This window comes from Elephas maximus, chromosome 7 (assembly GCF_024166365.1).
Source record: "Elephas maximus indicus isolate mEleMax1 chromosome 7, mEleMax1 primary haplotype, whole genome shotgun sequence".
NCBI lineage: Eukaryota > Metazoa > Chordata > Mammalia > Proboscidea > Elephantidae > Elephas > Elephas maximus.
The window spans coordinates 35,863,499-35,888,287 of NC_064825.1; the positions used below are offsets into that span (position 1 = coordinate 35,863,499).

The 24,789-nt window shown below is 42.5% G+C and overlaps 1 protein-coding gene across 15 annotated transcripts in view; it reads left to right on the forward strand.

Moving 5' to 3' along the window:
• Nucleotides 1-24,789, forward strand: part of SYTL2 (synaptotagmin like 2) — a 133,318-nt gene that overhangs the window by 35,220 nt on the left and 73,309 nt on the right. For all 15 annotated transcript variants that reach the window (XM_049891064.1, XM_049891066.1, XM_049891065.1 and 12 more), the window contains exon 2: nucleotides 14,346-14,837. In XM_049891064.1, coding sequence (XP_049747021.1) covers nucleotides 14,737-14,837 — 101 coding nt within the window. In that variant the 5' untranslated portion in view covers nucleotides 14,346-14,736. The remainder of the gene's footprint in view (nucleotides 1-14,345; nucleotides 14,838-24,789) is intronic.

The window sequence follows — 24,789 nt, forward strand, 5'->3', positions numbered from 1 at the left end:
AAAAGATACAAGGTACATGAGTGATCAGAACCCAAATGCCTCATTTTACAGGTGAGATCACCCAGAGGGGTCAGTGAAACTGAGGATTTCATTTGTAGGGGCAGAATATGGTCCAGAATCAGATCTTCTGACAAATGCTCCGGTCAGGCACAGGCCGACTCTGAGTAATGAAGTGCCGATGATCATTTTTGCCTGCCTTTGGGGGGTGTTTTAAGGATTGACTAATACTACAAAGCTTTCCCCCAGATTAGCACAACGATTTTTGGTATTCACGAAGGTTTAGGAAAAATAGATTTGCTGATGCCACAACATCATCCTGCCTGCTTGTTCACCATGCTTCTGGAGTCCATTTATGTATGCTAGTAATTGGGATCACATAAAGGATAAAGATCTCTTTGTAACTGCTTGCATTAAACATCAAGTTTAGCATCGTTCTATACTGTAAAACTCACTTTGGGTGGCAGATACTTGAGGGAAACCCCAGCTCCTCTTTGCATCTTTGGGTTCCTTCACAGGGGACTTGCTCCACCCTGGCCCTTTCCTCTACCTTTACCACTGCCCTTTCTGGTGTGTTGGATATAACTTTGGACTAGTCAGACCTGAGTTCAAATCCTGACTCTGTTACTTAGAAGCAATATGAGTTTAGGTTAGTCCCCTGACCTCTCATGAACTTCAGTTTCATCGCTTGTAAAAATGCAGCTGATGCTGCCTACTTTGCTGGCTTGCCTTATGGCGCAGAGATGATGTGTGTAAAGATAGGAAAAGGTATTGAAGGAAGAGAAAATGTCAGTTTCTTCCCCAACTCTTCCATCCATAAGATCACGTCCTGCCTTCCCATTGCATTAAGCTGTTTTTTTTTTTTTTTTATCTTCTGTTATACATGCACATACTTGTTAATGTTAGTAGTAGTTGTCATGGATTGAATTGTGTCCCCCCAAAATATCTGTCAACTTGGCTAGGTCATGATTCCCAGTATTGTATGATTGTCTACCATTTTGTCATATGATGTGATTTCCTCCGTACTGTAAATACTGTCACTATAATGTAATGAGATGGATTAGTGGCAGCTATATTGATGAGATCTACAAGATTAGATAGTGTCTTAAGCCGGTCTCTTTTGAGATATAAAAGACAGAAGCAACTAGAGGGACATGGGGACCTCATACCACCAAGAAAGCAGCACTGGGAGCAGAGCACATCCTTTGGACCTGGGGTTCCTGCACTGAGATGTTCCCAGACCAAGGGAAGACCTCCAGAGCTGACTGAGAGACAAAGCCTTCCCCTGTAGCCCGCACTCTGAATTCAGACTTCTAGCCTACTAGACTGTGAGAGAATAAACTTATCTTTGTTAAAGCCATCCACTTGTGGTATTTCTGTTACAGCAATACTAGATAAATAAGACATTTTGTTTTCTATACACGCTCACATTCTTTCTATTTTTTATCTGATTTTTCAGGGCTTAGCTGAGAATTTTTAGAAAGCTTAGGGTATAATTTATCCCTTTTGGAGATTTTTTTTCTCTTGGAAAAAGGAAAAACCACCAAGTTGAACGTCATCTCCAAATTTGAATCTACTTAAAAACTGTGGTTCAGTTGGTTTAAAGAGAGGTTTCTCAGGGACAAATGTAATGTATATCGTTCAACTCTCCAAAGACTATATCATAATTCTCAACAGCTATATATATATATTTTTCCTAATAAGGCAAAGGCTTGGGGATAGTTTACTTTTTCATTTTTTGAATAGAGAAAACATTTCTTTTTAAACAACAAACAAAACATAAATTCCTGGTCTTTTGGAATAACATTATAAAATGCATGTGGCACTTTGGTGAAATTTGGTACAGCATCTCTAAACACTGAGTGGCAGGCATGGGGCCAGGTACTGAGAACACAGAGGAGATGGACTTGGTATCTCTAACTTCTAAAGCACTCAAGCTCATAAGGGAGACAGATAAGTAAACAGACAATTGCCATACAATGCAGTGAGTCCTGTGAGACCACAGAGGGGAAGACTGTAACTCAACTTGTGGGGAAGGGGCTAGGCTCGTCTTTCCAGAGGTGGTGACACTTGGACTGAGTCTTGAAAGACAACTAGGAGTTTAAGAAGCTGAGGAAGGGCATTACAGGCCAAGAGAACAGCATGTTCCAAAGGCACAGAGGTGTGAGAAGTAAATTTAAACATCTCCAAGGTATGGCATGGGGGAAATGGAGTGGCAGGGGAGGCAGATCTGGAAGGGCCTTGTAACATCAAGGGATTTGAATTTTGTTCTGAAGGCAATGAGGAGCCATTGAATGTAACTCCCAGGGAGTCTTATACCAAGAGAAGACCTTAAAGGTCAGAGCCCAGCACTTTGTTTTACAGATGTGGAAACTGAGGCCAAGGGAAGGGAATTGACTTACTCATGGCCACACATGTAGTTAGTAGCTGATAGTTTATGTCTTTATACAGACCCAGTGGTGTCTGGTGAGTGGGGTGGGGAGGAGAGAAGTAGGGAACCTTTACAGTGAAATCTCATTGTTGACCTTGTGAAGGCAGATTCTCATAGGAACATTTGGCCAAGGATTTATCATGGGGAATGCAAGGTTTGGGCTAATGATCCTAGCATGCCTTTTTTGCATATTATTTCCTTTAAAGGAAAGGTCATCACTAGCTAGAGATGCTCTTTGGCTATTTTTGGGCTGTGTGGTAGGGGGAATTAGTGGAATTCCTAAGGCCAGCTCCAGCTGTTTTTCTCCAGAAGACTAGCTGAATTTTTCATGAGATTTGCTCATTAGGGCTTTTACCCCTCTGTGATGCATTATACTGAGTCCAAGTCAAGCTGGCCTGGGAAATAAGTAAGGGAAATGGAGTTTGAGGAAAACTAAACTGGAGCTGGGGTGGTTGCACCCTTTTTGAAGCTAAATATTGGTATCAAGTATAGGTTTAAATGTGGCTGGTCATCCCTCCCACCTTGTTGTACATAGTGAAGGTCCTTCTGGACTATGACAGCTACTTTGAAGGGATTGTTAGCTTTTGAAGGTTCAGATATGTGTGTGAAGAGTCTGGCATGACGCCTGAGCAGAGTTGGTGCTGACTAATTACATGCTAGTTACACTGAATAATATCTTTCACTCAGGAATATCACCTCAGAGTACTTTATAGATACCAAGTCAGATATTCCTTTAGACCCCCAAGAAGTAAGCTTGCCTGTGGTTTTTTGGCACCTACAATTAGAACAGTATCCTCTACTTTGTCTCAGAGACTGTATGAAGGCAGGTGAAATGAAAGCATTCTTCATTTCTCTTGAATGCACTATGAACCCTTTCTCTTATTCAGTCTTATGGGTGCCTGCTTGTAGCTCTAGGAACCAGTCATACTGTGTTAGAAGATAAATGGATAAATATAATCGTATAGTATCTAGCAGTTTACAAAGTGTCTTTCCATACATGGTCTCATTGATCCCCTGTAGTAACTAGTGAGGGAGTTGGGCAGTAGTTAGTCCCTATTTTAGAGATGAGAAAACTGAGGCTTAGGTAAGCGCTATGTTCATGGCCACCAAGCTAATAAATGGGTGACCAGATTTCAAACCAGATCTTGTAACTTTAAGTCCCATGTGTCTTCTCCTGAAAACACTGTCGATGAGATTGGGAAAAGAAGCAGCAGGTTTCTACTCCAGCGTGAGTGTTTTAAAGAATCCCTTGGTTGTTATTAGTTGCCGTCCTGGTGACCAGATGTGTGCGGAGTAGAACAGCTCCATAGGGTTTCCAAGGCTATGACCTTTCAAAAGCAGACTGTCAGACCTGTCTTTGGAGGCACCTCTTGGTGCTTTCGGAATGTCAGCCTTTCAGCTAGTAGTCCAACGCTTAACTCTTTGCGTCACCAAGGGACTCCTAAGGAATGCTTTTGGAAGTTGCAGAGGTTTGATCAGTTGAACCTGCTGACTGGTAGGAGAGGCAGGCATCCAAGGTGCCACCTCAGTGTTGCTTATGAGGATATATTTAGTCAACAGAGTTCCAGGCTGCGTGCTGGGGATTCAGAGATGACTAAGGCACATCCTCTGTCCTTAGAGAGTGTATTAGTTTCCTATTGATGCTGTTAACAAATTAACACAAGTTAGTGGCTTAAAACAATACAGATTTATTATCTTAAAGTTCTGGAGGTCAGAATTCTGAGATGGATTCTTACAGGCTAAAATCAGGGTGTCAGCAGAGCTATTTCTAGAAGCTCTAGGGGAGAATCCATTTCCTTGTCTTTTCCAGCTACCTAGAGGCAGCCTGCAGTCTTTGGCTCATGGCCCTGTCGCCCATCTTCAAAGCACGTGGACATCTTTGGGGACACATGGTCTGACTACTGCAGACAGTTAATGAATATGAACAATGACTTGTCAAACATTTGTGTACCACCCTTGTCACCTTTCTTGGTTTTCTGTCTTTGAATTGTCTTGCTTTCCCCCTCTACTGTCTTTTTCTCTCTTCGTATATTCAATAAATGATGTGTCTGCTGTATGCCAAATACCATGGTAGGTGTCAGGGACACGAGTGCCCGGACACATCTCTGCCCTCCACTGGAGGAAACTTAGAGGAGGGCTGTTAATCTAGAACAAGAAACTAATACCTCAAATTCTTGGCTTTTGATTTTCCCAAGCTGATATCCAGGCCTAAGATGGGAAGATTTAGAAGAATTCTTGGTAATTTAAGAGTGGGATCCTTCCACCCAACCTCTCTGGTACCAAAACCCATTGCTGTTGAGCCAATTTTGACTCATAGTGACTTTATAGGACAGAGTGCAAGTGTCCCATAGGGTTTCCAAGGAGTAGCTGGTGAATTTGAACTGCTGACCTTTTGGTTAGTAGCTGAGCACTTAACCACTGTGCCACCACCAGTCACCCCAAATTTTAAAGATTTTTTTTTTTAAATCTCAAAGGCCTCTGGTGGTGAGGAAGTAAGGGGAGTGCTTGCAGAAACCAAGACTTTGACTCCTTCTTAAAATGGGGTGGGAGATTAAAATATGGGAGACAGTCAAAGCAGCAGCAGTACTCCAATCTCAAGGTGGCAGAGAAAGGTGATTGATTTAGTAAAATGTTGGAGATTTAGGGTTAATAGATTTTTATTGAACACTTCTTATATCTCAGGCCCTTTTACTTGCTACCTAATTTCATCCTCACATCAACCCCGTAAAGGTAGCTTTTGCTGCCCACATAGTACAGACAAATAAACAAACCTAAGGTCAGGTCCTTAGGGGAACTGCCAAAAAGCTAATAGTGAAAGATCAGTCCTCTTCCAGTCATCTTCTGACTCCAGAGCCAGCATGTTCCACCACATCACAGCAGCCTCTTACGTCAGGGGTGTAGTCAATTAATGTGGTAGACGTTATTCAGTTGTGTCAGTTTCAAAATAAGCGTCTCTTTAGAGAATAGAGAAGATCAGGAAAGACCTTGCACATAGTAGGGATTTGATGTATTTTTGATGGGATCATTAATGGCTCGGTCAGAGGATGTGAGCAGGTATGGGACTTGGGTGAGGCAAGTGATGTGCACAAAGGGCTGGTTACGACTGTGTTTTAGCTGTTACAGAATTGTATGGCAGCAAGGTCATGTGTGTGCTGACCTTATCTGAAGTGCCTCACCCTTAAGGAGGTACTCGCCCTCAGGGTGCTGTGGATATCAATGCTACAAGCACACCACCTTGCCTCTTAGTATTTTGTGCTGTGGGTGCTTTGCTTACCTTACCCTAGTCCTGACTGTGGATTTGAGCAGGGCTCAGGAGGGCAGGAGGACCAGTTAGTTCGGTGGTCTCAACTCTGACTGCACTTCAGAATCACCTGGTCAGTATTTTTTAAATATTCCTGGTGGGAGTCTCATCCCAAGCCAGTTAAATCAGAATCTCTGTGGGGTGGGATCGAGCATTGGTATTTTTTTAAACAGCTTTTCAGGTCAGGCTAATGTACAGCCAGGATTGGGAACCGCTGAGTTAGTACATTTGGGAAGAGCCCCTCGCTCCCAGGAATGTGCATGATTGTATTGAGAATGAGCCTTTTTGTGGTTCTTTTAAAGACTGAGCTGATGATTGCTACAGTTCAGTTAACTTTATGATCTTGGGTTTAATTTCAATTTAGTTAATACATCAGCTGGTTCCTCCACTCCCTTTCTCTGAATTTGAAACCTAGAAGAGAATTAAGTCTAGAATTCATGTAATGCCTGCTGGTATGGGGGTGCTGTGAAATGCAGCCCAATCTATTTATTAGCCCATTTGCAAATCCTTACTTACATTGAAGTTGTATATGTCCTGGAAGATAAAGGAGGTCTTCTCTGAGTGTCCTCGCTCCACCACTAAGTAGGTGTGTGGCCTTGTCTTAGTCATCTAGTGCTGCTACAACAGAAATACCACAAGTGGATGGCTTCGACAAACAGAAGTTTATTCTCTCAGTCTAGTAGGCTAGAAGTTCAAATTCAGGGTGTCAGCGCCAGGGGATGGCTTTCTCTCTCTGTTGACTCTGGAGGAAGGTCCTTGTCCTGAATCTAGGAGCTTCTCAGTACAGGGACCTTGGGTCCAAAGGACATGTGGTGCTCCTGGTGCTGCTTTTTTGGTTGTATGAGGTGCCCACCCCCCACTCCCCATCTCTCCGCTTGCTTCTCTCTTTTATATCTCAAAAGAGATTGACTTAAAACACAGCCTAATCTTGTAAATTGAATCCTATCTCGTTAACATAACTGCCAATGATCCCACCTCATTAATATCATAGAGGTAGGATTTACAACACCTAAAAAAAACTAGTTTTTTTAGGAAAATCACATCAGATGACAAAATGGTGGACAGTCACACAGTACTGGGAGTCATGGACTAGCCAAGTTGACACACACTTTTTGGGAGGACACAGTTCAATCCATAACAGACCTTAAGTAATTGGCCTAACCCCTCTGCATCTCTGTTTTCTCATCTGCACAAAGAACTAGTTATGACTCTGTGTTTCAGCTGTTAACACCAGTTTTTGTGTTTGCTCTTTTCATAGCTGAAAAATAAATGGTATGCAAATGAACATGCTTAACTTTGACTAACTCGTGTGCTCTTTAGCCAGTCATCAGCTATTTATGGCCTATTGAAAATCTTTTATCATTGCGGATCCCAAACCTGGCCAAATATCTGTACCATGTAGGGAACAATTTAGAAAATACAGATTCCTGGATCTCAGTCTTGAAGATTTTGATTCAGCAGGTCTTGAACAATGCCAGAATCTGCTGCTGATCCAGGTTTGGACACCACTGCTTTATTGAATCAATGGTGAATTTAATTAAAATGATAGCACACCCTTCTATTCTACCTCGTAGTTCCCCTGCATAGTATCTGGGATCTTAAAAACTTACAAGTGGCTATCCATGGTACAGCAATTGGTCTCTATTTGTCTGGAGCAACAAAAGAAGAAGAGTCAAGAATAGAAGGAAGATCAACAGAGAAAGAAGGCAAATCAGGAATAGGAGGAGGATATAGATTGTGTGGCTAATTGCCTCCATGAACAACTGCTTCTTTTGCCATGAAGCCAGAAGAATTGGATGGTGCCCAGCTACTGTTACTGAAAATTTCGATCAAAGATTCCATAGAAGAATTCTGATCATAAGGGGGGAAATGCAGAACAGAATTTCAAATTCTCATGGACTCTAGACTTTCTGGAGCCATGGAGGGTGGATGAACCCCCAAAACTATTGTCCTGAGATATTCTTTAAACCTTAATCCAAAAATATCCCCTGAAGTCATCTTAAAACCAAGCAATAGTTTAGCTTAACTTGTAAAAAAAGGCCTGCCTTGAGTGTTATGCTCTTTTAAGATCTATATGGGATCAAATTGACAGCAGCAACTCAAAAGATTAGATAGGAACCTTAGGGGGCAGTGAGTTTTTGTTAATGAGGGAGGAACAACTAAGAAAAGGAGGGTGAAAATGGTGGCACAACTCAAAGAATGTGATTGCTGTCACTAGACTGTACATGTAGAAACTGTCGAATTGGTGTATTTTTTGCTGTGTATGTTTTCAACAACAAAATAAATAAAACAGGAAAAAATATACTAGCAAAAATACAAAAAAAAAAGGAGGAAACGGAATGCTTGGCTGATTGCCTCCATGAACATGCCATGAGACCAGAAGAATTGGATAGTGCTGGCGCCATTGCTGAACATTTTGATCAAAGATTCTATAGAAGAATCCTGATCAAAGGGGGCGGGGGGGAAATGTGGAACAGAATTCCAAATTCTCATGGAATCTAGACTTAGTGGATCCATGGAGGCTGGATGACCCCCTGAAACTATTGCCCTGAAATAACCTTTAACCCTAAAACCTTAAACCAAAAATATTCCCTGAAGTCTTCTTCAAACCAAACAACAGCGTAGCTTAACTAGTGAAAAATGCCTGTGCTGAGCATTGTGCTCTTTTAAAGAACGATTTATATTGGATCAAATTGATAACAGCAACGCAAAAGTTTAGATAGGAAGTGCAGGGGGAAGTGAGTTTATGTCAGTAGGGGAGGAACAAATTGAAAAAGGAGGGTGTGAATGTCTGCACAATTTGAAGAATGTAATCAGTGTCATTAGGTTTGAATAGGAGATTAAGAGGTGTGGGGATTAAGGGGTAGAAGGAAAGAAATAATCTTCCTTCTCCCATTCTTCATTCTTTGAGATCACCCAGTGGGTCTCTGGGAGACATTAGCTGTCAGCTGCATCAGTCTAGAGCTGGAGAAGATGAATGAAGTACAAAAATGGCTTACATCTTTGGAATAATTCTTGAAAAAATATATTTGTATCTTAAGTGTGGCTTGTCAGTTTTGATTTTCAGCTTTTCCTCTTTGAACAGTAAAACAGAAACTTATAGTTGGGAAACACACTAACTTATTCTTTCTGGTTCCATCTATAGCCTCTCATTTGTTCACTTCTTCATGGGTTCATTCGTTTTATTTATTCATTTAACTAGTATCTTTTGAGAGGCCACTTAAACCTGGTACATGGCAATTAATTATTCTTTCCTCTCAGAAAGCCCAATTTAGGCAACAAATTAAGTCAAGTAATTTACATGGTTTTTAGTAGAGTGCCGATAGCTCTGACCATGCAGAAAGAATGAAGTATTTATGTTGCTTTGTTTCTCAGCTGTGCTGTGGGCAAAGTTTGCTTTTCACAAACACATTTCTATGTAAGCGTATAGCAAAACGTTCTGGTTAAGCTTAAACATATACAAGTAGTTCCTTTTAGTAATAGTTTCCGGCTCTAGGGATCCTCTACCATTTTAAGAGCTAATGGACAGGTATGCTGTTGTTGTTAGCTGCCATTGAGTCAGTTCCCAACTCAAGGTGACCTCATGCACAGTGGAATAAAATGCTGCTTAATCTTGTGCCATCATCATGTTCAGATGCAGATCAGACTGTTGTGATCCGTAGGGTTTGATTGGCTGATTTCTGGAAGTAGCTCACCAGACCTTTCTTCCTACTCCATTTAGTCTGAAACCTGTTCAGCATCACAACAACATGCAAGCCTCCACTGACAGATGGGGGGTAGCTATGCATGAAGTGCATTGGCTGGGAATTGGACATAGGTCTCCTGCATGGAAGGTGAGAATTCTACCACTGAATCACCGCTGCCCTTATAATGGGGAAGTATGTACACCTACATATTGACACAAGTGCTCTTTTCTCCCTTTATTCCACGTTTGGCCTCTTCCCCATGTATACACATTAAAAAAAAAAGAATGGCCCAGTCATTTTCCTGTTCTTCATAAGTTGTGCGTAGATGAGCATGGTTTGAGGGCCAGAACATGTCGTCCATAGGGACTGACAGAGAGGAAGGTAGAATGTACAGAGGGAGAAGCAGCAGAGTGAAAAGAGAACTGAACTAGGAGTCGGAAACCTGGGTTCTAGTCCCACCTTTGCCCCTAACTAGCTGCGTGATCTCTAAAAAGAAGAGGGCTGGTAATACAATGAAAGGTTACGAGTAACTTTAGAATCTTACAGTCCTGAGTTCAAGTCACATTGTTCTCATCTGCATGACATGGAGAACACCTGCCTTGCTGGACTGCCACAGTGATTAAATGAGATCAAACATATAAAGCACTTAGCAGTACCTGCTCTTTTTCCAGTCCAGAGAAAAATGACCAAGATCATGAGAGGCTTAGAAAATATCATGTGAGGCAAAAGGACAAATACTGTATGAGAATGCTACTGTAAAAACTCATGAAAGGTTCACACAAAATAAACAATCTTTGATGGTTGTGAGGGAGGAAAGGGGTGGGGATGGAAAAACACTAAATAGACAATAGATAAGTGGTAACTTTGGTGAAGGGTAAGACAGTAAACATTACTGGGGAAGCCAGCACAACTTGTGCAAGGCAAGGCCATGGAAGCTCCACAGATAGATCCAAACTACCTGAGGGACCAAATTGCTGGGCTGAGAGCTGCGGGGACCATGATCTCGGGGAACATCGAGCATAACATAATTTATAAAGAAAATGTTCTACACTCTACTGTGGTGAGTAGCGTCTGGGGTCTTAAAAGGCTATGAGCGGCTATGTAGTATACTCCACTGGTCTCACCCCTTCAGGAGCAAGGAAGAATGAAGAAAACTAAAGATACAAGGGAAATATTAGTCCAAAGGACTGTTGGACCACATCTACCACAGTCTCCACCAGACTGAGTCCAGTACAACTAGGTGGTGCCAGGCTACCACCACTGACTGCTCTGACAGGGATCACAACAGAGGGTCCCAGACAGAGTTGGAGAAAAATGCAGAACAAAATTTTAATGCAAAAAGAAAGACCAGACTTTCTGGCTAACAGAGTCTGGAGAGACCCTGAGAGTATGGCCCCCGGACACCCTTTTAGCTCAGTAATGAAATCACTCCTGAGGTTCACCCTTCAGCCAAAGAGTGCATGGCCCCATAAAACAAGACTAAAGGAGCACACCAGCCCTGGGGTAAGGACTAGAAGGCAGGAGGGGAGAGAAAAGCTGGTAATAGGGAACCCAAGGTTGGAAAGGGAGAGTGTTGACTTGTCATGGGGCTGTTAACCAGTGTCACAAAACAATATGTATACTAACTGTTTAAAGAGAAACTAGTTTTGTAAACCTTCATCTAAAGTACAATAAAGAAAGAAAATTACAATAGAAAAAAAATACAGTACCTAGTAGATGTCAGGCACAGTGGCAGGCACTGGGGAATACAAAGCACTCTGAGACCCAGGCCTTGCTCATAGACCAGTGGGGGACAAAGATGAGTAAGTAGGGAACCCAAGACAGTGTGACAAGCACTGTGATCAAGGATGTACAGGAGGGACATCTAACCTGGCCGTGAATGGTTAGGGTAGGCTGCTGTGCAGTAAGTGACATCTCACTTGAAACCCAAGAGATATTATTCAAAGAAGGGGTGTTTCAGGAGGAAGGAACAGCATAGGCAAAGGCCCGAAGGCAGAAGGAACTGAAAAAATTCAGTATGGCTGTAGCCTGAGGGAAACAGCATGGAGAGGAAAGCAGTGCTAGCTCACGTGGAGTCTTATGGTCATGTTAAAGATTTTGAGCTTTAGCCAATGGACAATAAATAGGAAGTCCGTGGACAGTTTTAAGCCTAGTAATATGGCTTGGTAAGATCTGAGTTTGAGAAAAATTAGTTGGCAACATGAAGAGGGTACATGGCAGGGATGAACCCAAAAACTTTCTGCTCACCTGAGGAAGCTACTACTTCTGTGAACACTCAGGGATCCCTGTCCCAAAACTCATCCCTCGCAGTTTAGCACTGAGGCCCTCATGCTGACTGCCAGCTGTGGGCCAGTAATTCTTTTATGCTTAAGCAGAGAATAAGGGTCCACAGGCAGTTTTCTTCTGCTTTCCTGATTTGAGGAATCTGTGTGGAGAAGAAAATTAAAAGAGATGACAACATTAAGGGTGGCTTGTTCCGATGAAGCTATTGGCAAATGCCAGCACTGTCGCACATGAGCTTGGAGAGTTTGAGCAAGTTCTTGAACCTCCCTGAGCCTCATTCTCCTCATTTGAGAAACACAGGTAATAAAATAACTCCCTGAAAGTATCTTTGGGAGGATTCTATGAGATGATGTAAATAAGGCTCCAGGCATGTAGGAGGTGCCTAGAAAATGTTTATTCATGTCTCTTTTTTCCTGCTCTCTCTAAGGAGCCCTGGTGGTGCAGTGGTTAAACTGATGGACTACTAACCGAAAGGTCAGCAGTTCGAAACCACCAGTGGCTTCTGGGGAGAAAGACGTGGCAGTTGTTTCCATAGAGGTTTACAGCCTTGGAAACCCTATGGGGTTGCTATGAGTCAGTACCAACTCATGGCTTTGGTGTTGGGTTCCTTTGTGCTGTTCCATCTCATTTAGAGTAAAAGGCAGACACCTCACAGTGACTTATACAGACAGCCTTATACAGTCTAATACTGTGTTTTCTCTCATCTCCTGGCCTCTCATTTTCCTCCTGGCACACTCTGGTGTACCACGGTATTTCTTGAACACAGCAGACACTCCCACCTCAGGACCCTCTGGCCAAAGCAAGTTATATGGCCAAGCCCAATATTCTTACTTATTCTGGTGCTTACTGTATTTCCATAGTTGTATTACAGGGAAGGAGAAAAGAATTAGGAATAATAATCTAATTTACCACACAGCATTTAACTTTGCCTAAGTGGCACAGTGGTTAAATGCTCGGCTGCTAACTGAAAGGTCAGCAGTTTTGAACTCACCCACTGCTCTGTGAGAGAAAGATACGATAGTCTGCTTCCGTTAAAATTACAATCTTGGAAACCCTATGGGGAAGTTCTACTCTTCCTATAGGGTCACTGTGAGTTGGAATTGACTTAAGAGCAGTGGGTTTGGTTTTTGGTTTAAGGCGGTTAGGGAAGGCCTTCTGGAGGTGGTAACTGACATGTCTTGAAAAATGAATAGTTTTTGAGATGAACAAGCAGGCAATAACATTTTCAAGGCATGCAAATTTAAAAAAGAGAATGAAGTAATATTCTTAGCAATATTTATTTGAGATTTCGCTGTGGGTAATATGCAGAGAGCTACTGAAAGATTGTAAAAGGGTCATCAGAGCCTGAACTTCATGGGGGAGATCACAAAGAGGCATAATACAAAAGAGAAAAGAAGTGCAATCTTACTCAACTGGATAGAACAAAAGTGTGAATTCAGAAAGAAAGCTAGGATGAGGCTAGAGATGGGTAGATTTGGAAACTAAAGGAATATGGTTTTTAGTGACTGTTTTTGGTATAAGATGCAAAATATGTGCTGTTTCACATTCTTTATTTCATTTAATCCTCACAACCTTACTTTCAAGTAAGTACAAATGAGAAAATTGAGTCCCATAGAGATAGATAACTTGCCTAAGGGCTTACAGTTAGCAAGTGGTAGAGGAGGTACTTCCCAGTAGTTCTGTCTTACCAAAAGCAAGGAAATAATTCATTAAAATTTCACTAGTTTACGTACTTTATATTCTTCTTGAGTGGAGCTGCTTTAAAATTTACTAAACACATGTTTTTTAGTATCTACTGTATGTGTAGCAGTGTATTTGTTGCTAAAGGGGCCCACCCCTGGAGTAGGTAAGTCTCTGAAGTCCCTTCCGGCTATAGCAGTTTTCAGGTCTCACCTCCTCATTGCATATTGGTTTAAGATGCCTCAAAGAAAATAGGATTTCACCTGTGATCCTGCTAAAAATGCTCACATTGGATGGCAGGTGTTTTAAAATTCTCTCCTCCTTTCCCCTAGTTTATATATCCACACCAGTAAGTGTTCTTTCTCCTCAGAAATGAAGCAAGACAAGCTTGGTAGGTTGCTCCAGGCCCAGCAAAGGTTAGAAGTGGGATTTGGTAGAGAATAAAAATTCCCACTATTGTGCAAACTCCTTCTACCTAATACCAGTACTCCTGTCATTACAGAGCACAAATATACTCCAGTGGAACGTTCCTACTTGTGAAGAAGTGAGCATTTGTGAAATTTCATTTCTAGTTTCTTAACCCACAATCACTTGACAACTGGAATCATGTCCCCCTGGTCCTACTGACCTTTAGCATGGCTTTTTAGCCTAGCGTTCCCAGGTGATTACAGAGAGAGAGAACCAGTTTCTTTTTGCAACCACCCTCCTCTCAGGTGGATCGTTAAACATTGACAGGCATTTTTACGTGCTCTCCATCTTGGCGGTCTGGAATTGGGTTGAAGCGTGTTTCATGACCCATTTGCCATTTGCTCAGGAAGCTGGCAGAACTGGTTTCCCTGATCTCAGAGACCATCTCACATGGTCGTTTTTTCCCCCGGGCATATTTTAAATCTTGTAACAATGAGCAATGGCTATAGGAACTGCCCCTCACTGTCTGGTGTTTGCTCTCTCCTGATTTCCCATGCAGGTGATGCCCAGGTGCTGCTGCCTCTCATCAAGTTGACCACAAGGGCAGAGGGAGAATACATGGGATCTAATACTGGTCCAGAAAAGGAGTGTGAGTGGGAATGCCACCGTAGGAACAAGTGACCTGACTGAGAAGGAATGCAGCGTCCTTCTGAGAGCTTTTTCTCCACATCTTCCGTTGGACTACTACTTCCTTACAGGAAAAGGGTGCTTTGGATTTTGCTGTCAGCCACCCAAAGCTTGCGCTGAGCCAAAACAAGACTCTTGCTGGAGAACTAAACAAGATATTTCATTTTGTTTTTGTACCTTTTAATCACCCTGTCTGCCGTATTAGTTGCTAAACTTTGAGAATTTTAAACCAGATTCGTTACTCTTTTGTGACACTTTTCAAAATGATCGACTTAAGCTTCTTGACGGAGGAGGAACAAGAGGCCATCATGAAGGTTCTGCAGCGGGATGCTGCCCTGAAGAGAGCGGAAGAAGAGAGAGTCAGGTAAGGGACCAGTTAGGTCCTTGTGCACGAGGGAAGAAGGAGGCGGGCTGTAAGAAGATGGGGTATTTTTTTTGTTAAACCATAAGTGGCACTTCTGACTTGGAGCCTGAATTTATGGTTCCAATTTTAGGTCTACTTCCTGGACAGCACTTTTCCTCCTTGATGTCTTTTAATTTATCCCATAGGACTTCTGCCAGAAATGAGGCCTTGATTAAAAACCTAAACCTAACTAATTTCTTGAAGCACTGAGTTAAAAATGAAATATACACAATCACATACATATATCTATATATGTGCATATATAAACTTTTTTTACTGAGTCATGAACCAAATTAGAGATATTTTGCATTGCTGAACATTTTGAAAGAAAATAAATTGAAAAAAAAAAATGAAAAGCACCTCATATTTGAACCTGCATATTTTCAGAAATGTTTGAATTGGTTTGAAAATCAAAGTTAAAAATACTCTCTGAAGCAAGCCGATTTTTCTTTTGATTTGAGTCCCACAAAAGGAGTGGCACTTTGACACATTGTTCTTACTCGGAAATGTTCAATGTCAACAATTCCACCACTTTCCGTTCCCTTCGTTGTAGAAAAAGCAGAAGACCAGGCCGTGCCATTTACCACCTGTGTGATCTTGGGCTCTGAAGGTGGTGAAAGACTTCCTGAATCTAAGTTAGTTGTATTATTTTTGTGATCCCTATAAAAAAAAGAAAAAAAAATTTTTTTTTTTTTTTAATCCCAGGAGGTACAAAAAAGAATCTTAAGCCATGTTCTTATTTCTTGGTATACATGGATCATGAATAGTGAATTTATTTGCATAGTATTTAATAACTCGTAGATAGTGCTTAACAAGTTTCAAAGAATTTATTTATATTCCCATTATTTCTGCTGAGCTGATATACTCTTGTGTGGTTGGTGGAGGTGTGAGGAAGTTGATGATTTTGACAGGGTAGGTGACTCGCCCAAATCTTCAGGTACTCGTTCACTAAACCTTCCTCCTCTCCCTGAGAAACAACAGCAGACAGGCCATCCTGGCACCTGGCCATGGAAAAGTATGTGGCTGTCTTGGTGCAAGGTAGGACACTGTCTTAGGCTGGATTCTCTAGAGATGCAAAACCAGTAAAGTGTATAAATATATAGAGACCAAAAAAAAAAAAAAAAACGAAACTTGTTGCTGTCGAGTCAATTCCAAGTCACAGCAATCCTATGGGACAGAGTAGAACTACCCCATAAGGTTTCCAAGGATTGGCTGGCGGATTTGAACTGCTGACCTTTTGGTTAGCAGCCTGAGGTCTTAACTACTGTGCAACCAGGCTCCAGTATACATACAGAGAGGTTTATATCAAGGAAATGGCTCACGTGGTTGTAGAGGCTGGAACATCCAAAATCTGTGGGTCAGGATAGAGGCTCCTCCTGATTCATGTAGCCGCAGGGGCTGATGAACCCAAGATCAGCAGGTCGGAGAGAAAGGCTCTTGCTCACAGGCTTCAAAGATCAATGAATCCCACGATCAGCAGGCAAGATCACAGGTAAGTTGCTAGCTCAAGTCCTGAGAACCAGAGGTCAGACGAACGGGAGCAAGCTGTAGGATCCAGAGTGAGAAAAAGCCCACAAGGCTTGCCAGAATGTCTACTTACATTAGATGCAGGCCACACACCCAAGGAAACTCCCTTTCAACTGATTGGCTACTCACAGCAGATTCCATCATGGAGGTGATTACATTATATCAAATCTCATCATGGAAGTGATCACAGCATCATATGACTGCCAAACTACATCGTAACTGCCAAATCACTGAGAATCATGGCCCCACCAAGTTGACACACAACCATAACCATCACAGACACTGAGCAGTGATGGTGACAGATGGTGGCTATAGGTGTTGGAAATAATGAAAACAGGATTTCTCACCCATCATGTTCTTCCCTGAAGGTCACCTGCAGTGCTCCGTGCACCTGGATGTGGCCCTGTCGCCACTCTCAGCAAGCAACATGCCTTGAGCAGTTTCGGCAGGCAAGGTGAAGGATTTAGACTAATGCAGCCATCAGATCTCTTGGATCACTGATCTTTACCCATTCACAGTTTATGAAACCGTTTCATGAATATTATCCTCTTAGGTTCCTCACAGCAACCCCGAGAATTGGTAAGGCAGGGATCGTTAATACCTATTTTAGAAATAAGGGGGGTGGGGGCAGCACAGAGATAATACTAATTGACTTTTTAAAAAAATTTTATTGTGCTTTAAGTGAAAGTTTACAAATCAAATCAGTCTCTCACACAAAAACTAACATATACTCCACTACATACTCCCAATTGCTCCCCACTCCCAACGAGACAGCCCCCTTAATTGACTCTTAAAGTGTAGTGGGAGATAGGAATTCTTTTATCTAAGAAGAGGAGATGGAGAGTCTTAGAAGGAAAACAGTGGAGCTGGGATTCCACTCAATTTCTGTTGCTCTCTCAGGACATGGGGACGATGTGTCTTTTACTGTGAAAGAAGACATATGCAGCCTGGGGAGCTGCCAGTGCCTTTGACTCCTCTCACTTGCAAGGAGTTACAGAAGATCTGCAATTCTCTCTCTCATCTACCCAGGGTACAGTTAAGATGATTCCCTCACCCCTGCTCCTCTATTTTCTTAGCCCCTGGCATTCCAGGTTGCCAAGTCTTCCATGTACTGCTGTGATTCTGTGTAAGTAGAATGGAGGCACTTGTAGTCGTTGATGAAAATATCCTCAAAATGCAAAGTCCTGCCTGGAACTGGGCCCTGTAAGGGGTGTGAGTGTGTAGCCTCTGGCACCAGCCAGTCTACAGCTGCGGCAAAAATGCAGAGTCCCTTCATAGTGGTGGTTTTGCAGACTCTCCTTCCTTTTCTGAGGGTACTCCTGCTGCTGCCCTTGTTTTTCTGCTTTTGTGAACTGATAGGAAGAAGGCTTGGGGTGGTGAAAAATTGGTCAGTCGAGCCTTGTCTGCCACCAACTATCTCTCCCTATAGGACTTTGTAGGCAGCAAGTACTTCATCCCAGTTTGGCCACGAGCACTTCCAGGACCCTTGGGCTGGGGAGGAGTGATGGCGTGAACCAAGTGGGGGGCAGGGGGGTGGGGGCAGAAGGGCTTGAGGCCTGTAGCCTATGGACACTAACAAAGGCCCAGCCCATGGGCTGCTCTACACAAGAGGGGTCTTCCTGTGACTCCCTCTTTGCTTTAGGACAGGAGGGACTTGTGGGGATGGTTCTGAGGTTGTTCTGCTCCTGGGCTGGTGGAACCAGAATTGGGTCTCCAGTCTCCGAAAATGCTACTCCATGGGTTTTTGTTTGTCGCCCCCTTTGCCATCTCCACAACTGTTTGTTTTTGACTCTGTCATCTGAGTTATAGACTGATAGCTCTGGAGAGGAGACTTTTTTGGTCTATATGAGTTATTTTACAGATGAAGAAGGCAAGACCCATAGAGGTGAAGTAACTTGCCCAAGGTCACACAGCTAGTCAATGCCAAAGCTAAGATAGGAAATGTTATAGGTCCATTGCTTTTTCTGCAGCCCCGTGCTGTTGCTGTTCTTTTAGAAACGAACAGTGAGGGTTTGAAAGAACGCCCCTCTACAGACCTTGGAGTCAGACTGACATGAGTTTGAATCCCATCCCCAACACTAATGTACTGGGGGTCTTTGGGCAAGTTACTGAACCTCTCTGAGCCTCAATTCAGAGAAGGATAATGTCCATAATACCAAACTCAAAGAATAAAAATTAGAATTAAGTAAAATAACTTAATTTTCTTGGCAAATAATAGGGGATGGATTCCTTTTAATTAAAGACCCTTATTTACCACCTCACCTATGCCTCTATCTACAAGTTACTAGTAGTCATAAGCAGACACTCTGATTAGTAGTCTGATTCCTAAGGAGGGAATTATTCCTAAAACTCTCAATTATTTAATGCAGTGAAATTTAACTGAGTGCCTATTAAGTACAGGAAACTGTTCCAGACAGTTATGTGAAGGGAATTCTGGAATGACTGAAATATGGTCCTAGTCCGCTTTATCCACTGAATGGATTATTGATTGTGAATATAAAATCTCAGTTTTGTTTCCCTAAAATGATTTTACATTGCCTACCCCAGTGTCCTTCTAGTTGGCATGTGACTTAGAAATACAAATTATATACTTATAATATTAGTCAAAGGAAAACATCATTAGAAAGGTAAACCTACCACTAAAATTCAGACTGTCCTTTCAAAAGAACATTTGTGGACTTTGGAGTATAAACTTCCCATGGCCATGAAGACATCACTGATGGTTTATAGCACTGTTTCCCACTAAGCCAGACAGTGCCTGAGAATCCTTTTCAGGATGGCTGCAGATGAGATTTGGCATCCCAACTGAAATCTGTGTGCAGTTCCTGATATATCCAGTGCCCTGAATTGTTCACATCCAGGCTCATTCAAGACACTTTGGAGATGATGTCCTCTATTTGCTACCTCCATCGTGATTTCACGGATGAGAAAAATGAGTCTTATATAGGGGAAGAGATTAGTTCCCAAATTACTCTACCTGTTGGTGGTAGAACGGATTTGAATCCGGGGAAATATCCACCGTGGTGTCTCTCAGGTATGGATGAGAAGATAACAGCTCTAGGTCACTGTTGTCTCCACAGCTGTCTTTCATGCCTTTCTCTACGGATAGCCACAAGTGCTGTGCTCAGTTAAGATTATACATCTTTACCCAGCTTCCCTGCCTACCAGGTGGAGACAGTTCACAGGCCAGCAGTGAAGCAGACATCAGGGTGAATTCTGTCTCGCCCTCTTTTTTTTTAAAGAAACACTACCATATACTTACACATGTATTATTTTAGTCTTTTATGGTTTGAAAATGACACACTTTAGAGGTGGTGTTTCCTGTGTTTGGCTTCACACTGCCAGCAGGAAATCGCTGCATATGTGCATCTGCACACCACCATCACCTCCCCACCCCCCTACACACAGCCACATTTCAGTGATGGGTGTTCTTGCAGTAGATACCATCTCAACAGTGACCACATCTTATGATTCTCAGCTGCTTCCTTAAGACCTAGTTTCTTTTCAATAAAGGCAGTTGTCATTGAAGAACTGCTTTCCAGGGCCTTTGGTGGTGTTTTCTGTAAAAAGGAAAGGAACCAACATTTGTTAAATGACTACATTGTACATGGAGCTTCACATACATTTTCCCCATTTCATCTTTGTAACAGTGTAGCTGAACCCACTGAACAAATGAGGAAATAAGGTTGAAAAGGGTAAGTGCCTTGCAAGAATAAAAGCTCTGCTTATCAAACTCCAAAGCCTGTGTATTTTCCACACACTGCACTGCCTCAGCAGATTGTTGGGATTTATGCTGTGTCCACAGTGTAAGAGATGTGTGTCTCCTCTGTAAGGAACATTTGCAGCTTATTTCATTTTTACATGTCTTGGTTTTCAGATTCTCCACCAAAGGTCAAATCACTTGGTAGAAAGAGTGAAGTATAGCCATCTTAGAAACCAAAGTCGTGTTTGGCTTTCTGGGACAGAATGGGGTAGTGGAAGAGCACTGGCCAGAAGTCAGGCTGACTTCCAGTCCCAGCTCTGTGTGACCTTTTGCAAATTACTTAACTTCTCTGGGCTTCTATTGTTTTATCTATAAAGTAAGCATGGGGAGACTGGACCAATCAACCTCCTTGGCCAGCCTGTTGATACTTTTTATCCAAAACTGAAGAGATAGTAACAACCAGTTCCTGCCTCTGATGTTAGACCTTTACTTAATATAACTTGAATAGCTGGAAGCTGGAGAGTGCATGTATAAGCACAAGAGGAAAAAGGGGGTAGGTACCAGGGAAAGTGTTGAAGCCAGGATGGAGGGCCACACTGCTTTTCCTCTGTAAGTAAGTGCTCACGGTCTCCCTACACCACAGGGGTTGATTTTGGCAGTTATGGCTATAGATCGAATTTTTTATGCACAATTCTTAGCATATACTTAGTATGTGATAGGGAATTAGTGAATTAATGAATGCACAAATAACCACATAGGGGTTAGATATGGCTTTTAACATCTAGAGGAGGCAAGAGGGCCGTCATCTGCAGTTAATGAAATCCTTTGTACGTCATGGTAAGATTGTAAGATTAAATGAGATGATGCATGTTAAATACCAAGCATGTGGCTCAGTACAAAGCAGATGCTTTGTAAGTATTAGCTGAAGGATTGGGGGGGAGGGCGGTGAGCGGCATCCTTCTGCCTGGATGGCCAGCAGGACAGCTCTTCTTCTGCCTTCACTTCTGCCCACCAGCCAATGGGTGCTGATTGAGCATTTTCTCTGTATTCAGCTTTCTCCTGATCACAATGGAGAAGGTGATAAGGAATAAAAAGTGTGAGTCCCACTTCAACTACATGGTATGACAATTAGAGAATGAAATGGTAGTTTGGTTGATGTGATTAGCATTTGGGAAAAATGAGAGATCAACGTGCACTGGTAGACAGAGAAGATTTCACCTGCATCAGCCAGATGGTGAGATTTTTCTTTTCAGGGTACGTCTTTAGTAAACTTGAATTTTGATGTCACCCATATAGATTCTTTTATAAAATATTCCAAATGACTAAGATAAGAAAAGGAAAATAATTTGACTTATTAAACCTAGCAATGATAATCACGTTAGGAAGTGCATTAAAAAAAAAAAAAAAAAAAAAAAGCCCAAGCCCATTGCCATTAAGTCGATTCCGACTCTTAGTGACCCTATAGGGCAGAGTAGAACTGCCCCACAGAGTTTTCAAGGAGCACCTGGTGGATTCGAACTGCCTTCTTTTTAGGTTAACAGCTGCCATGGATTGAATAGTGTCCCGCCCCCTCCCCCAACATATATGTCAACTTTGTTAGGCCGTGATTCCCAATATTGTGTGGTTGTCCTCCATTTTGTGATTGTAATTTTATGTTGAGAGGATTAGGGTGGGATTGTAACAGCATCCTCACTCAGGTCACCTTTCCCTTGGATGTGGCCTGCACCGCATTTTATCTCTCAAGAGATAAAAGGAAAGTGAAGCAAGCAGAGAGTTGGGAACCTCCTACCACCAAGAAAGCAGCACCAGGAACAGAGCATGTCCTTTGGACACAAGGTCCCTGTGCCTCAGAAGCTCCTTAACCCGGGGAAGATTGAGAACAAGGACCTCCCTCCAGAACCGACAAAGAGAGAAAGCCTTCCCCTGGAGCGACGCCCTGAATTTGGACTTGTAACCTACTAGACTGTGAGAAAATAAATTTCTCTTTGTTAAAACCATCCACTTGTGGTATTTCTGTTATAGCATCTAGTAAATGACTAAGACACAGCCATAGCACTTAACCACTACGCCACCAGGGTTTCCAGGAAGTACTTATTAAATTCTGAAAGTATGTCTCGTTCTTTTGCCGCTGTAAAAGAAATAAGCCAGAAGCCCAACCTCAGTTTTTTACTATAATGGCTACCAGCCTCTTCAGGGGCCATGTTTTTCAGTGAGTCTGACTCACATAACGTGTGCTTTGTGCTCAGTGTGCGTTGAAAATTTAATGTGATCAGGGGCTTGCAGGCAGTCATTTAGGCAAGAGCAGATCAAGAGTTGCACAAGGACCACTACAAAGTATCTTTCAGTTGATTACATACATACATGAATGATCTCATGAAGAGGAATTGAGAATTGTTATGCTATGAGGGTTTGTGGTTTTTTCCAATAAGATAATGACAGGCATCATATTTGATGATACTTTTTCCTGTTGGCTTGATAAATGAGTATGTCCTGGCTTATGAGGAGAAAAGTACTACCATCGTGGTGGGGTATTGTTCACTTAACCCCAGCAGGGACAGGGTCTTTTTTATCTCTTGCCTGACTCAGATTGGGGTGGCTGCTGAGTGTTTATTTGTTCATTGATTTATTCACTCAACAAACAGTTATTGGGTATCTGCTCTGTGCCAGGCTCTGTGCTAGGTGCTGGAGTTACAAAGGTGACTAAGGCGTAGTCACCTTCAAGGAGTTTGCATTGTTCACACATTAGTGGGAAAAACAGATGTGTAAATAGATCATTGGAATACAGTGTGGTAAGTGCTGTGGAAGTGTTACGGAATCATGAAGAAGGGCAAGCTGAACTCCGCCCTTGTGAGTTAGGGAAGGCTTCACTGACGAGGTGATGCTTGAGCTGAATTTTGAAGAATGAGGAGCAATGTGCTGGACAGAGAAGTGTGGGAAACACATCCCAAAAGATTCACTTTTGTTGGCCTCTTAACAAGATCCAAGCACTATTAGGTACTTTCAGGTAAACACCTCATTTAATCATCACAGAAGCCCTGTAGAGTAGGTCTTATTTGCCTCATCTTTGCAAGTTGGGAGACTGAAGCTTAGGGGGATTCAGTCTCCTGCCAAAAAGCACACACCTAGGAAAGGTCAGAACTGGGATTTGAACCCGGTTTTGGGAGATTCCAAAGTCCATAGTCTTGCTGCCACACCTTCCTACTTCTAGCATCTATAGGCTTGTGGAGACATGAAAGAGCAGTTTGGAGAAGTGAGAAGTCTGGTGTGCTTGCAAGTGGCAGGGAAGGGCTAAGTGCTGGAAAATGAATCTGAAAGGTTGCCTGAAGCCAGGCGGTCAGGGGTCTCATATGATATTCCTTCCACTCTGCAATCACAGAATAAATAAATACCCGCTGTTTTCCAGACACTGGAGATGCAACCACCACCTGTCTGTCAGTTTGTCATACTGTGATGGTTTGCATGTTACTATGATGCTGGAAGCTATTCTATCAGTATTTCAAATACCAGCAGGGTCACCCATGGTAGACAGGTTTCAGTGGAGTTTCCAGACTAAGCCAGACTTAAAAGAAAGGCCTGGCAATCTACTTCTGAAAATTAGCCAGTGAAAATCCTGTGGGCCTCAACAGAATATTGTCCAATGTAGAGCTGGGAGATGAGCCCCCTTGACTGGAAGGCACTCAAAATGTGCAGCATCACAAATGGACTTGAGCATACCAATGATTAGAAAGATGGCATAGGACCAAGCAATGTTTCATTCTGTTGTACATGGGGTTGCCGTGGGTTGGAGCCAACTTTACTGCAATTAATAACAATAGAGATGCAAAGATGTATTGAGTACAGACCCTGCCTCCAGGGGCTCATGGTCTAGCCAGAGAGAGGTAGAAGAAGCCTCTCTTCTGGAACTAAACTCAAACTCAGGCTTTTTGGGAGAAGGCAAAACCCCCATCCCACCAGCCCAGCAGAGATTATTTACTCCGCTGAAAGAAAGCCTTAGGCGGTAGAAACCATTAGAAACGTTTAACAAGGAACATGACCTCTCTGGTGACTCAGAGCCATGAAGTGATAACGCTGTCCCCGTCAGGATTTGGTGATGGGCTATAGTGACAACTGCATGGTTAAGGGTAGTGATTAGACATGTTTGGCAGAGGGGAGGAAGTTCAAGCAAAGAGTTGGACTCTGGGTAGAAAGGCACTTTCCAGGCATGCTTGTGAAAGATGAGACATCACTGCTAAACCCGGGGAAACTGCATGTCTGTTTTCCCCACTCCAAGGTATGCCTGTGTGCAGCCCTCGCACACAGCCCTGCTACCGCCTTGGCCCACTCACAGTCCCTGGCTAACACACTGAAACTTGCTACTTAGGAAATATGCCTGTTAGCTTCGATGACGACCCTAAAACCCTCTTGGATTTATGTAGCATGTTATCTTCCAAGAGTTCAAAGTCTCCTTAAGGCTTTTATGCCACTTTATTCTAAGTACATCTCTGAGTAAAAAAAGAAAGATATTGCTATTCTCATTTTATTGAGACAGATATAGAAATGCAGAGGTTAAAAGACTTGTCAATTAGAACAATGTTTTCCCAGCCAGTACAAATTAGGGAAGTGTTAAAAAAAAAATAAACCCAATGCCTTCAAGTCGATTCCAACTCATAACAACCCTATAGGACAGGTCTATAGAACCCCCCT